The sequence below is a fragment of the Balaenoptera musculus genome, chromosome 18, assembly GCF_009873245.2.
Source record: "Balaenoptera musculus isolate JJ_BM4_2016_0621 chromosome 18, mBalMus1.pri.v3, whole genome shotgun sequence".
Taxonomy (NCBI): domain Eukaryota; kingdom Metazoa; phylum Chordata; class Mammalia; order Artiodactyla; family Balaenopteridae; genus Balaenoptera; species Balaenoptera musculus.
Window position 1 is genome coordinate 65,567,920 of NC_045802.1, and position 15,356 is coordinate 65,583,275.

The 15,356-nt window shown below is 38.6% G+C and overlaps 1 protein-coding gene across 2 annotated transcripts in view; it reads right to left on the reverse strand.

Moving 5' to 3' along the window:
* The window catches only part of UGGT2 (UDP-glucose glycoprotein glucosyltransferase 2), a 176,922-nt gene extending 162,268 nt beyond the window's left edge, over positions 1–14,654 (reverse strand). The window contains exons 1-2 of one of the 2 annotated variants that reach the window (XM_036831997.1): positions 14,385–14,653; positions 1,421–1,503 (exon numbers count right to left, since the gene is read on the reverse strand). In XM_036831997.1, the coding sequence (XP_036687892.1) occupies positions 1,421–1,503; positions 14,385–14,536 (235 nt within the window). In that variant the 5' untranslated portion in view covers positions 14,537–14,653. Of the gene's footprint in view, positions 1–1,420; positions 1,504–14,384 lie in introns of both variants that reach the window. The other variant, XM_036831998.1, reaches the window with a different exon arrangement.
* Positions 14,655–15,356: the final 702 nt, after the last annotated feature.

Here is a 15,356-nt window from a genome sequence, read left to right on the forward strand (position 1 = left end):
AAATACCGAAACTAAAATTACCAGGACAAATACAAAACCAACGAACAACAATCACCCATTGCTTTACAAGTAGACTCCTAAGTGGTCACAGTTTCTCCACATAATCTATTCCTGTGGTCTCTTCTGCTCGTCTCCTTTCCCTACGACCTCGTTAAATCCTATCATCCAAAACTCAACTCCAGCATTCACCACTGGAAAGGCTGTCCCGCTCTCTCTGAAATACTGACGGTGCCTCTTAACGCACTTCCGTGTTATACCTATCCCTCCCTATTAAAGTTCTGATCACCTAATAATACATGTAGCTGTTCTGCTGTCTCCATCACATTATAAGGTCTGGAGAACACAGATCACATTTATTCATCTTTGTATTCTCAGTATCTAAAGCAGTGCATACTGTCTCTCGTGACTCAAATAATGATTAATGAATAATGAAGCTTTTTAGTAAAAGTTTTTTGAAAGAGCAAATTACTTGTTTTTGGAAATATTTCAGTTTAAAATATCATTAAAGGCATGTCTGCTCCCTTTATCTTAAACCTATCTCATAAAATCATAAAACTGTTGAACTTCAAAGCCACTTAAGCCAAACAGGCTCTAGTAAATGAACACTTAAAACATTCAAAACCATTGTTCATCTTACATTTACACTCAGGAATAAAATCATAAACTATTTAATCACGGTAGTAAGAAGTTTTCTCTAAGTTAAAAGGCTAAAGAATCCCCTCTTGAGAGATTCCATGTTAATATCATTTATCCTATTCTCTGTAGAGATAGGAAACTAACCTTTTTCTTTAACCTTTCTTTATAATAATTAGTAATTAACCTTTTAGCCTCTGCCGTGAAAACCTAATTTCAGCATCTGATCTTCCTTAAGAAACACATTAATAAACATTAGTTCATTCTAAAAATATATGTATGTATACATAGATATATACTCTCATATATATTAAAAAAAAAGTAGGAATAATTAAGTCCATTTTCTAAATAATGAAATGAAAGCACACAGGTTACCTAACTCGATAAGAACAAGTATTAAAAATCTAAGAGTTCAGGAGTAAATGTATTCTGGCAAAAAAATCTCAGTATTACTAGATGCAAAACTAATACTATTTCAAAGAAATCTAGGTAAAAAGAAAACCATAATTCAACAATTTCTATTTCTGCTTGATTATAATGAAATATCCAAACACTGCTAATCATATGAGTTTTTTTATAACAAAGTATTAGAGCCTTATATTTTTGGAAATGGATGCTTGGAATAGTTTCCATTAAAACATTTTTTTCAAATTTAATATTCAGACTTACTAACCCAATTAAGCATTTACACTTAAACTTTACCATTAAAAACAATAAACATATCTAATATAGGCACATAAATATTGATACATATCTTGAAAGTTGAAATATGTACTACATCACCTACCTGTTTGTTTATAAATTGCTAATTCTTGTACAGTTTCCAAAAACTGCCAAAATTTTTCATTACTTTCTTCTGCCATAAATTCACTATTAAAAAAAAATAAAAGTAATCAGTTAATCGATGGAAATAAAAAATGGTTTCAATACTATAAACTATATTTTAGAGCCAAATTACAACTTCTGGTAAAAACAAAAACCTCCTTAAATAAAAGTCACTGATTTCCATTTACTATAATGCAAAAAGAGAACAAATCGATGATTCTTACCTGAGGTATCATTCTTAACTACAAGCATATAATCATGACTGGAAAAGACTATATAAGAAATTACTTTTGGCTTTTCCTCTTTATTAGCTACAGCTAAAAAATGGATAATTTATTTTGTGTCTCCATGTGAAATGCCACTGAGAAGTATAATTTAACGGCAATAAAGAGAATGTTATATAAAAGTAAAAAGTTAAAAAATAGACTGCTTATTTTTCACAACCAAAACCTGGTTTTATAAACATTTTTTAAAAGTCATATTATCGATTATTTTCATTTAGCTACATATTTGTGTAGACAATACTTTTATTATTTAAAACAGAAAATATCTTAATCAAAAAATTAACAGAAAATTGATGTATTGCATTAGGTCTTTGGTCTTGAAGCCCAAAGAAACTTCCATTTATCCACAGAGTGTAAGTAATAAAAAAAATAGCCAAAGCAATATAAAGCGTTTTGGAAATAATGAAATAAGTGAAAGATTATTCAGTCCTGTATGAAACAAAGTGCAAGACAACTAAAACAAGTAGATTTAACTATTTAAACCAGAAGAGACACAACCACCAAACAGACAGTACAGACTCTTTGTTATTGCCCACCTTATCTTTCTTTTTAGCCTCAGTAAACCTAAACTAATGCTTAATGTAAATGGGAGGTATTGAGGACATCCAGACACATGCAGAGTGAGAAATTCTTGTGAGTCTGAGATGGTCACTAAAGGGGGAAAAGGAGGTGAGAAAAACTGATTAATTCATCAACATAAACATGACAGACATAGGAATTTAAAGCAATAAGCAACTTCAAAGCAACTCTTGCTATTAATGGTGTCCAACTCAATAGCATTAAAACAAACAAACAAACAAACAAACAAAAAGGCTAAAAGCAGAGGAAACTATGGGGAACACTAAATAGGATGTGACCTGAAAAGGACAGGGATGGTACAAAACCTTTAGAAAAGTAGAGCGCAACACTTATTCCCTAATTGACTTGACCAAACAACTACTAACATGCTCATTTATTGTGCAATCACAGGTAAAAGACTTCTTCCATACAGCAGAATTTATACATATGAGTAAATATCATCAGATGTCTCAAATCTTATCGTGTGAATTATCTAAACTATGTATGAGTGAGGCCCTGTATGATCCATCCAGAGGCAAACTTCTTCTCCATACGTGGACCTGTAGAACTAAAAAATTATATGCTTCCAAAATGCAATGGTGAGATAGGTGTTCCAAATCCCAAAGATAGACATTCCAATTCCAAAAGGGAGAAAGTAGAAAGTAAAGGAGTCATCAACCCCAAGCAAGTTCAAATTGCAGCAGAAGATTCTGTTAGGTTTTTAAGACTTGAGCAAAACTCTCCATAGCTTATTGCTCCACCCTCTGTGCTGCCTGCCATGGCTTTGCCCTCAGTGTCATTCTCCCTTCTTCTTGAAGTGTAGCACACATTTGCAGCCATGTAGTTCTATCAGCCAACTTCCTGCCTATAGAATTTTGGAAGTCTGGCAGCCTTCTCTCATTTCATCCTGTCTCTGTCCCTTTTGATCCAAGCAGGCAGTGTTTCTATTGATGCAACAATCAAAATCCTTGGGGTTATCCTACGTATCTCACCAGGGTCGTGCCATTACACAAGGATCCTCCCCAGATCCTTCTCCTGGATAAGCCCCTCTTTATTCCTGGCATCTGCTGAGATAGCTGAGTGGATTCACAAGTCACACACCTAATCTATACAACAAAAGATATCCAGCCACACATTTGGCCTTCTTTACAGAGCATGCATTCCCAACACCGAGTTTCCTAATTTTAGCATCCTTTGCAATCTGGATAGGCTGAGAGCCTCCCAAATTACCAAAGGCTGCTTCCTTTTTCCTTAACAGTTCCTTTTTCAATTTCTCTCTTTCCTCTTGCATGTTACAGCAACAAGGAGAAACCAGATGATACTTTGCTTGGAAATCCTTTAACACTTTGCTTGGAAATCCTCTTAAATATCCAAGTTCATCGCTTACATGTTCTGTTTTCCACACAACTGTAGAATCCAATTCAGCCAGATTTCTGCCTATATAACAAGGGTCATCTTTCTTTATTTCCAATAACACATCCCTCAGTTCCTTCTAAGCCCTTGCCAAAAGTGCCTTTAATGTTCATATTTCTACCAACATTTTATTCATAATCATGTAAGTATTCTCTAAGATGACAGAAGCTTTTTTCTATCATGCTCCATACTTTCTTCTAAGTCCTTAACAGAATCACCTTTAATGTCCATATTTATGCCAACAGTCTCCTCAAGGCAATCTAGGCTTTTTCTACCACGTTTCTCAAAACTCTTCCAGCTCCTGCCAGATTCAACAGGTATTTCTACATTTTTAGGTATTTGTTACAGCAGTATCCCCACTTCAAGGTACAAAATCAAATTAGTTTCCTATTGCTGCTGTAATAAATTATCAAAAATTTGGTGACTTAAAGCAACAGAAACTTACTGTCTCACAGTTCTGGAAAAGTCCAAAATCAAGGTATTGGTAGGGTTACACTCCCTCCAAGGGCTCTACGGGACAACCTTTCCTTGCCTCTTCCAGCTTCAGGAGGCTTAAGGTGTTCCTTGGCTTGTGGCTACACCAATCCAATCTCTGTCTCTGTTCATATGCCCTCCTCCTCCTTGTATGTGTCTTCTCCTCTTCTGTATCTTATAAGGAAATTGGATTTAGCACCCATCCAGATCCATAACAATCTTGTCTCAAGACCCTTAAGTTAATTACATCAGCAAAGATCCTTTTTCCAAATAAGGTAACATTCACAGGTTCCAGGGGTTAGGATATGGACATATCTTTTTGGGAGCCACCATTCAACCCACTACAAGTAATGGGGTTGGTACATCAGAGTGTGGCTAGATTGTGAAGGGCCTTAAAGAGCATCCTACAGGAGTTCCAGTTCTAATCCTCCTGAGGCAAGCAGAAATTGAAACATTGCAACTATCAGCCTAATACTGGGAGAAGTTAGACTGATTTGGAACTGAGTATGAGATCAGATCCATGCAAGCTATGGGAGAAACTGGGGAAAAGGTAGAGGAAGGGGACATATTTTAAACTAGAATACTTTATTTAATAAAAACTGTTTTATTACATCTATACCACAGAAGTACAATGGATCATAAGAGACTATGAACAATTATACACCAACAAATTGGGCAGCCTAGAAGAAATGAATAAACTCCTAGAAATATACAAACTATCAAGACTGACCCATGAAACAGAAAAATACAAACAGATTTATTACTAATAAGGAGATTGAATCAGTAATCAAAAGCTTCCCAACAAATAAAAGTCCAGAACCAGATAGCTTCATTGGTGAATTCTACCAAACATTTAAAGTAGAATTAATACTAATCCTCACACTTGTCCAAGAAGAGAAGAGGAAGGAACACTCCCAAACTCATTTTACAAGACCAACATCATCCTGATGCCAAAACCAGAAAAGGACACCACAAGAAAATTACAGGTCAATATTCCTGATGAACATAAATGCAAAAATCCTCAACAAAATATTAACAAACTGAATACAATAATACATTAAAAGGATCATACACCATAATCAAGTTATTCCAGGGATGCAAGGATGGTTCAACACCCACAAATCAATAAATGTGAAACACCACATTAACAAATTAAGGATAAAAATCATATGATCAGCTCAATAGATGCAAAAAACAAAAAGCATTTGAAAAATTTCAACATCCATTAAGAGTAAAAACTCGAAGTGGGTATAAAGGGAATGTACCTCAACATAATAAAGGTCATATACAACAAGCCCACAGCTAAAATCATAGTCAGGCACAAGATCAGGAAAAAGACAAGGATGACCACTCTCACTTTTATTCAGTTTAGTACTTGAAGTCCTAGCCAGAGCAATTAGGCAAGAAAAAGAAATTAAAGGCATCCAAATCAGAAAGGAAGAAACCAAACTGTCACTATTTACAGATGACATGACATTATACATAGAAAACCCTAAAGACTCCACCAAAAAAAACTGTGAGAATATATGAATTCAGTAAAGTTACTGGATACAAAAATCAGTATACAAAAACCTGTTGGGTTTCTATACATTAATAATGAACTATCAGAAAGAGAAATTTAAAAAACAATCCTGTTTACAACTGCATCAAAAAAATACCTAGGAATAAATTTAACCAAGGCAGTCAAAGACCTGTACACTGAAAACTATAAGACAATGATGAAAGAAATTGAAGACAACAGAAATAAATGAAGACAACACAAATAAATGGAAAGATATTCTATGTCCATGGATTGGAAGAATATTGTTACAGTCTCCATACAATGCAAAGCAACATCCAGAGTCAACACAACCCCTATCAAAATTCCAATGCCATTTTTCACAGATATAGAACAAACAATCCTAAAATTTGTATGGAACCACAAAGACCTCCAAAATTCAAAATAATCTTAAGAAAAGCTAGAGGCATCATGCTCCTTGACTTCAAACTATATTACAAAGCTATACAATGAAAACAGTATGGTACTGGCACAGATAGATCAATGGGACAGAATAGAGAGCCCAAAAACAAATCCACGCATATACGGTCAATTAATTTTTGATGAAGGAGCCAAGAATATACAACGGGGAAAGGAGAGTCTCTTCAATAAATGGTGTTGGGAAAACCAGATAGCCGTGTGCAAAAGAACGAAACTAGACCACTATCTTACACCATATACAAAAAGTAACTCAAAATAGATTAAAGACTTGAACATAAGACCTGAAACCATAAAACTCCTAGAAGAAAACATAGGCAGTAGCTCCTTGACATCAGTCTTGGCGATGATTTTTTTCTATTTCACTCCAAAAACAAAGGCAACAAATGCAAAAATAAACAAGTAGGACTATATCAAACTAAAAAGCCTCTGCACAGCAAAGGAAATCATTAACAAGATGAAAAAGCAAAAATCCAAAGCTGAACCCCGGGAGCTGTGCGAACAAAGAAGAGAAAGGGAAATCTCTCCCAGCAGCCTCAGAAGCAGCGGATTAAAACTCCACAAACAACTTGATGTGCCTGCGTTTGTTGAATACCTGAATAGACAACGAATCATCCCAAATTCAGGAGGTGGACTTTGGGAGCAGGATATATTAATTTTTCCCCTTTTCATTTTTTTCCGTGTGGATGAAAGGCTCTTGGTGCTCCAGCCAGGCATCAGGGCTGTGCCTCTGAGGTGGGAGAGCCAACTTCAGGACACTGGTCCACAAGAGACCTCCCAGCTCCACGTAATACCAAACGGCGAAAATCTCTCAGAGATCTCCATCTCAACATCAAGACCCAGCTTCACTCAACGACCAGCAAGCTACAGTGCTGGACACCCTATGCCAAAAAACTAGCAAAACAGGAACACAGCCCCATCCATTAGCAGAGAGGCTGCCTAAAATCATAATAAGGCCACAGATACCCCAAAACACACCACCAGATGTGGACGTGCCCACCAGAAAGACAAGATCCAGCCTCATCCACCAGAACACAGGCACTAGTTCCCTCCACCAGGAAGCCTACACAACCCACTGAACCAACCTTACCCACTGGGGACAGATACCAAAAACAACGGGAACTATGAACCTGTAGTCTGTGAAAAGGAGACCCCAAACACAGTAACATAAGCAAAATGAGAAGACAGAAAAACACACAGCAGATGAAGGAGCAGGGTCAAAACACACCAGACCTAACAAATGAAGAGGAAATAGGTAGTCTACCTGAAAAAGAATTCAGAATAATGATAGTAAGGATGATCCAAAATCTTGGAAATAGAATAGACAAAATGCAAGAAACATTTAACAAGGACGTAGAAGAACTAAAGAGGAACCAAGCAACGATGAAAAACACAATAAATGAAATTAAAAATACTCTAGATGGGATCAATAGCAGAATAACTGAGGCAGAAGAACAGATAAGTGACCTGGAAGATAAAATGGTGGAAATAACTACTGCAGAGCAGAATAAAGAAAAAAGAATGAAAAGAACTGAGGACACTCTCAGAGACCTCTGGGACAACATTAAACACACCAACATTCGAATTATAGGGGTCCCAGAAGAAGAAGAGAAAAAGAAAGGGACTGAGAAAATATTTGAAGAGATTATAGTTGAAAACGTCCCTAATATGGGAAAGGAAATAGTTAATCAAGTCCTGGAAGCACAGAGAGTCCCATACAGGATAAATCCAAGGAGAAACACGCCAAGACACATATTAATCAAACTATCAAAAATTAAATATAAAGAAAACATATTAAAAGCAGCAAGGGAAAAACAACAAATAACACACAAGGGAATCCCCATAAGGTTAACATCTGATCTTTCAGCAGAAACTCTGCAAGCCAGAAGGGAGTGGCAGGATATACTTAAAGTGATGAAGGAGAAAAACCTACAACCAAGATTACTCTACCCAGCAAGGATCTCATTCAGATTTGATGGAGAAATTAAAACCTTTACAGACAAGCAAAAGCTGAGAGAGTTCAGCACCACCAAACCAGCTTTACAACAAATGCTAAAGGAACTTCTCTAGGCAAGAAACACAAGAGAAGGAAAACACCTACAATAACAAACACAAAATATCTAAGAAAATGGGAATAGGAACATACATATCGATAATTACCTTAAATGTAAATGGATTAAATGCTCCCACCAAAAGACACAGACTGGCTGAATGGATACAAAAACAAGACCCATATATATGCTGTCTATAAGAGACCCACTTCAGACCTAGAGACACATACAGACTGAAAGTGAGGGGATGGAAAAAGATATTCCATGCAAATGGAAATCAAAAGAAAGCTGGAGTAGCAATTCTCATATCAGACAAAATAGACTTTAAAATAAAAACTATTACAAGAGACAAAGAAGGACACTATATAATGATCAAGGGATCGATCCAAGAGGAAGGTATAACAATTGTAAATATTTATGCACCCAACATAGGAGCACCTCAATACATAAGGCAAATACTAACAGCCATAAAAGGGGAAATCGACAGCAACACAATCATATTAGGGGACTTTAACACCCCACTTTCACCAATGGACAGATCATCCAAAATGAAAATAAATAAGGAAACACAAGCTTTAAATGATACATTAAACAAGATGGACTTAATTGATATTTATAGGACATTCCACCCAAAAACATCAGAATACACATTTTTCTCAAGTGCTCATGGAACATTCTCCAGGATAGATCATATCTTGGGTCACAAATCAAGCCTTGGTAAATTTAAGAAAACTGAAATCGTATCAAGTATCTTTTCTGACCACAAGGCTATGAGACTAGATATCAATTACAGGAAAAGATCTGTAAAAAATACAAACACATGGAGGCTACACAATACACTACTTAATAACGAAGTGATTACTGAAGAAATCAAAGGGGAAATCAAAAAATACCTAGAAACAAATGACAATGGAGACACGACGACCCAAAACCTATGGGATGCAGCAAAAGCAGTGCTAAGAGGGAAGTTTATAGCAATACAAGCCTATCTCAAGAAACAGGAAACACCTCGAATAAACAACCTAACCTTGCACCTAAAGCAATTAGAGAAAGAAGAACAAAAAAACCCCAAAGCTAGCAGAAGGAAAGAAATCACAAAGATCAGATCAGAAATAAATGAAAAAGAAATGAAGGAAACAATAGCAAAGATCAATAAAACTAAAAGCTGGTTCTTTGAGAAGATAAACAAAATTGATAAACCATTAGCCAGACTCATCAAGAGAAAAAAGGAGAAGACTCAAATCAATAGAATTAGAAATGAAAAAGGAGAAGTAACCACTGACACTGCAGAAATACAAAAGATCATGAGCGATTACTACAAGCAACTCTATGCCAATAAAATGGACAACCTGGAAGAAATGGACAGATTCTTAGAAATGCACAACCTGCCGAGACTGAACCAGGAAGAAATAGAAAATATGAACAGACCAATCACAAGCACTGAAATTGAAACTGTGATTAAAAATCTTCCAACAAACAAAAGCCCAGGACCAGATGGCTACACAGGTGAATTCTATCAAACATTTAGAGAAGAGCTAACATCTATCCTTCTCAAACTCTTCCAAAATATTGCAGAGGGAGGAACACTCCCAAACTCATTCTACGAGGCCACCATCACCCTGATACCAAAACCAGACAAAGATGTCACAAAGAAAGAAAACTACAGGCCAATATCACTGATGAACATAGGTGCAAAAATCCTCAACAAAATACTAGCAAACAGAATCCAACAACACATTAAAAGGATCATACACCATGATCAAGTGGGGTTTATTCCAGGAATGCAAGGATTCTTCAATATACGCAAATCAATCAACGTGACACATCATATTAACAAATTGAAGGAGAAAAACCATATGATCATCTCAATAGATGCAGAGAAAGCTTTCAACAAAATTCAACACCCATTTATGATAAAAGCCCTGCAGAAAGTAGGCATGAGGGAAATTTCCTCAACATAATAAAGGCCATATATGACAAACCCACAGCCAACATTGTCCTCAATGGTGAAAAACTGAAACCATTTTCACTAAGATCAGGAACAAGACAAGGTTGCCCACTCTCACCACTATTATTCAACATAGTCTTGGAAGTGTTAGCCACAGCAATCAGAGAAGAAAAAGAAATAAAAGGAATCCAAATAGGAAAAGAAGAAGTAAAGCTGTCACTGTTTGCAGATGACATGATACTATACATAGAGAATCCTAAAGATGCTACCAGAAAACTACTAGAGCTAATCAATGAATTTGGTAAAGTAGCAGGATACAAAATTAATGCACAGAAATCTCTTGCATTTCTATACACTAATGACGAAAAATCTGAAAGTGAAATTAAGAAAACACTCCCATTTACCACTGCAACAAAAAGAATAAAATATCTAGGAATAAAGTTACCTAAGGAGACAAAAGACCTGTATGCAGAAAATTATAAGACACTGATGAAAGAAATTAGAGATGATACAAATAGATGGAGAGATATACCATGATCTTGGACTGGAAGAATCAACATTGTGAAAATGACTCTACTACCCAAAGCAATCTACAGATTCAATGCAATCCCTATCAAACTACCACTGGCATTTTTCACAGAACTAGAACAAAAAATTTCACAATTTGTATGGAAACACAAAAGACCCCGAATAGCCAAAGCAATCTTGAGAACGAAAAATGGAGCTGGAGGAATCAGGCTCCCTGACTTCAGACTATATTACAAAGCTACAGTAATCAAGACAGTTTGGTACTGGCACAAAAACAAAAATATAGATCAATGGATCAGGATAGAAAGCCCAGAGATAAACCCACGCACATATGGTCACCTTATCTTTGATAAAGGAGGCAAGCATATACAGTGGAGAAAAGACAGCCTCTTCAATAAGTGGTGCTGGGAAAACTGGACAGCTACATGTAAAAGAATGAAATTAGAACACTCCCTGACACCATACACAAAAATCAACTCAAAATGGATTAAAGACCTAAATGTAAGGCCAGACACTATCAAACTCTTAGAGGAAAACATAGGCAGAACTCCCTATGACATAAATCACAGCAAGATCCTTTTTGACCCAACTCCTAGAGAAATGGAAATAAAAACACAAATAAACAAATGGGACCTAATGAAACTTAAAAGCTTTTGCACAGTAAAGGAAACCATAAACAAGACCAAAAGACAACCCTCAGAATGGGAGAAAATATTTGCAAATGAAGCAACTGACAAAGGATTAATCTCCAAGATTTACAAGCAGCTCATGCAGCTCAATATCAAAAAAAACAAACAACCCAATCCAAAAATGGACAGAAGACCTAAATACACATTTCTCCAAAGAAGATATACAGATGGCCAACAGACACATGAAAGAATGCTCAACATCATTAATCATTAGAGAAATGCAAATCAAAACTACAATGAGATATCATCGCACACCGGTCAGAAAGGCCATCATGAAAAAATCTATAAACAATAAATGCTGGAGAGGGTGTGGAGAAAAGGGAACCCTCTTGCACTGTTGGTGGGAATGTAAATTGATACAGCCATTATGGAGAACAGTATGGAGGTTCCTTAAAAAACTAAAAATAGAACTACCATATGACCCAGCAATCCCACTACTGGGCATATACCCTGAGAAAACCATAATTCAAAAAGAGTCATGTACCAAAATGTTCATTGCAGCTCTATCTACAATAGCCAGGACATGGAAGCAACCTAAGTGTCCATCATCGGATGAATGGATAAAGAAGATGTGGCACATATATACAATGGAATATTACTCAGCCATAAAAAGAAATGAAATGGAGGTGTTTGTAGTGAGGTGGATGGAGTTAGAGTGTGTCATACAGAGTGAAGTAAGTCAGAAAGAGAAAAACAAATACAGTATGCTAACACATATATATGGAATCTAAGGGAAAATAAAGGTCATGAAGAACCTAGTGGCAAGACGGGAATAAAGACACAGACCTACTAGAGAATGGACTTGAGGATATGGGGAGGGGGAGGGGTAAGATGTGACAGGGTGAGGAAAAAAAAAAAAGATGAAAAAGCAACTACTGAATGGGAGAAAATATCTGAACATCATATATCTGATAAGGGGTTAATAATCAAAATATGTAAAGAACTCATACAACTCAATAGGAAAAAAAAAAAACACCAAACAATCCAATTAAAAACTGGACAGAATTCGGGCTTCCCTGGTGGCGCAGTGGTTGGGAATCTGCCTGCCAATGCAGGGGACACGGGTTCGAGCCCCGGTCTGGGAAGATCCCACATGCCGCGGAGCGACTAAGCCCGTGAGCCACAATTGCTGAGCCTGCGCGTCTGGAGCCTGTGCTCCGCAACGGGAGAGGCCACGATAGTGAGAGGCCTGCGCACCGCGATGAAGAGTGGCCCCCACTTGCCGCAACTAGAGAAAGCCCTCACACAGAAACGAAGACCCAACACAGCCATAAATAAATAAATTAATTAATTAATTAATAAGTTAATAAATAAATTAAAAAAAAAAAAACTGGACAGAATTTGAATAGACATTTTTCTAAAGAAGACATACAAACGCCAACAGGTACATGAAAAGGTGCTCTCAACATCACTAATCATCACAAAAATGCAAATCAAAACTACAGTGAGATATCACCTCACACCTGTTAGAATAATGGCTATTACCAAAAAGACAAGAGATAACAAGTGTTGGAGAGGATGTGGAGAAAAAGGAACCCTTCTGCACTGTTGTGGGAAATGTAAACTGGTGGAGCCACTATGGAAAATAGTATGGAGGTTCGTCAAAATTTTTTAAAAACAACTATCACATGATCCAGCAATTCCACTTCTGGGTATTTATGCAAAGGAAGTGAAAACACTATAACTGGAAAAAATGTAAGCACTCCTATGTTCAGTGCAGCATTATTTACAATGGCCAAGATATGGAAACAACCTAAGAATCCACTGAATGATGAATGAATACAGAAAATGTGGTACACACACACGAATATCATTCAGCCATAAGAAGGAAATCCTGCTATTTGTGAGAACGTGGATAGACCTGAGGGCATTTTGCTCAGTGAAATAACAGACAGAGCAAATACCCTATGAAATCTTAAAACAAACACAACAACAATAAACAAATGAGCTCATATACAGAGAACAGATTGGGTGCCAGAAGCAGGAAGGCAGGTGAAATGGGTGAAGGTGGTCAAACAGTACAAATGTTCTGCTACAAAATAAATAGGTCATGGGGATGTAATGTACAGTATGATGACTAAAGTTTTAATACTGTACTGTATATTGTGAAGCTGCCAAGAGAGATCTTAAAAGTTCTCATCACAAGAAACTTTTGTAACTACGTGTGGTGACAGATGTTAACTGGACTTATGTGGTGATAATTTCACAACATGTAAATACATCAGATAATTATGTTGTACACCTGAAACTAATATGCTACATCAATTATAGCTCAATTAAAAAATCTGTTTTAGTATCAATATCTTACATATGTAATGTCACGTGGGGTGACGAAGACTCTTTTTAGAACCAAAAGCTGTTGCTTTGGTGAACTACAAATGCAACCGGCATTAAAAGTTCATGCCGGTTAAAACAGGAAAAAACTTTCAAATTTTGTTTAACTACTGGAATACTAAGAGCAAAATTCAATAGCTCCAAGTTTTGTTTCTCCACAATAAATGAAACCTTATGCACTAACCCCAGTGAATGAGATTCAGAAAGAAGTAATGGCTTTGGGAAGCTGTCTTCTCCACAGGAAGCCTAGGAGCTGACCGAATAATGTTATCATCTTGAAACCAGGTGCTTCAAATACCGGTTCCTAAAAAGAACTGCCTACATCCATTGAAGAGCTTGCATTAAACGCCACGGTCTACCCCCTATTCTTCCTTTCCTCTTTCGTAAATGCTAAGAAAATCCAAACGAATTAAACAAAGTTTTAAAACCCGTGGGTGAGGCAAAGTACGAAGGCGGGGAAAAGGAATTGCAAGTGAGTGCGACGCACAGGGTAGCAGGGGAGGAGGTGATGCTCTGAGGGTCAAAGCACCAGCGGCGGTGCAAGAAGCTGGCTGCCGGCGGGCTAAGAGACGGCGTCCCAGGCGCCGTCGGGGTCCCGGACGCCCCGTGCATCCCGGCCCCGCCGGACCCTCCCTCCGCGCGGGCTCGGCAGACGGTCCGGCCCGCACTCACCTGGCCTCCAGCAGCAGCGGGGTCTCCGGCCACTTCGCGGCCAAGTTGGCAGTCACCGCCTTGGACGCGGAGGCGGTCCGCGCGCCGAGCAGCGAGAGCCAGAGCGCGGTGGAGCCCAGGAGCAGCCGCACCACGTCGCCAGCCTTCGCCATGACGCGGGCGCGGAGGAGGAAGCGCGATCCCCTCGGACCCGGCGCCCACAGCCCGCAGCCACTAAGCTCCCGCCGGCTCCTCCCGCAGCGCGGCCGCCCACTTCCGGTGGAGGGAGCCCGAGTCCGTTACTCGGACCGGGGCCTGGCTTGGGCCGAGCGCATGCGCCGAGCGCTCTGGCGCCGTCCCGTGAGCCGCCGAGGACTGAGCCGTGAGCCACGTAGGTGCGGGCGGCGCCGGAATGCGGAGCGTGGTTGATGCTCCGGCGGGTCCACAACTGGGACCTCCGGTTCTCGGACAGAGGCTCTGGGGCACGCGGCCAGGAGACTGAAGTGGGATTTTGGCCGACTAAGGCTGGCTGGAGATGGCGAAATCTGGAAGCGAAGGCACGAACCAGCGTGGTTATTAGCCACATTGCACAGGCGGAAAACAAGGCCTATCAAGGTCAAATACCTACCTCGTGGAATTCTCAAATTGTATTGCATATTCGAGTCACCTGGTAGATCTTTTAAAAAGCCCTATGCCGAGACCACACCACGCACCAATTACAGGGGAATATCTGGGGGTGAGATTCAGGCATCAATAGTATTTAGTCCGCCCTTCCCCCCAGGTGCTTCGAGTATGCGAAAACCAGTGACATCACCCGGAGGGCTTGTTAAAACCCAGGATGCTGGGCCTCATCCCGGTGTTTCTGATTAAGTAGGTTTGGTGTGGGGGCTGATAATTTGCATTTCACATCCATCAAGTTCCCAGGTGATGCTGATACTATTGGCCGGGACCTATGCTTTTAGCCTTTGTCCTCAAAAGTGGTCCACAGTCCAG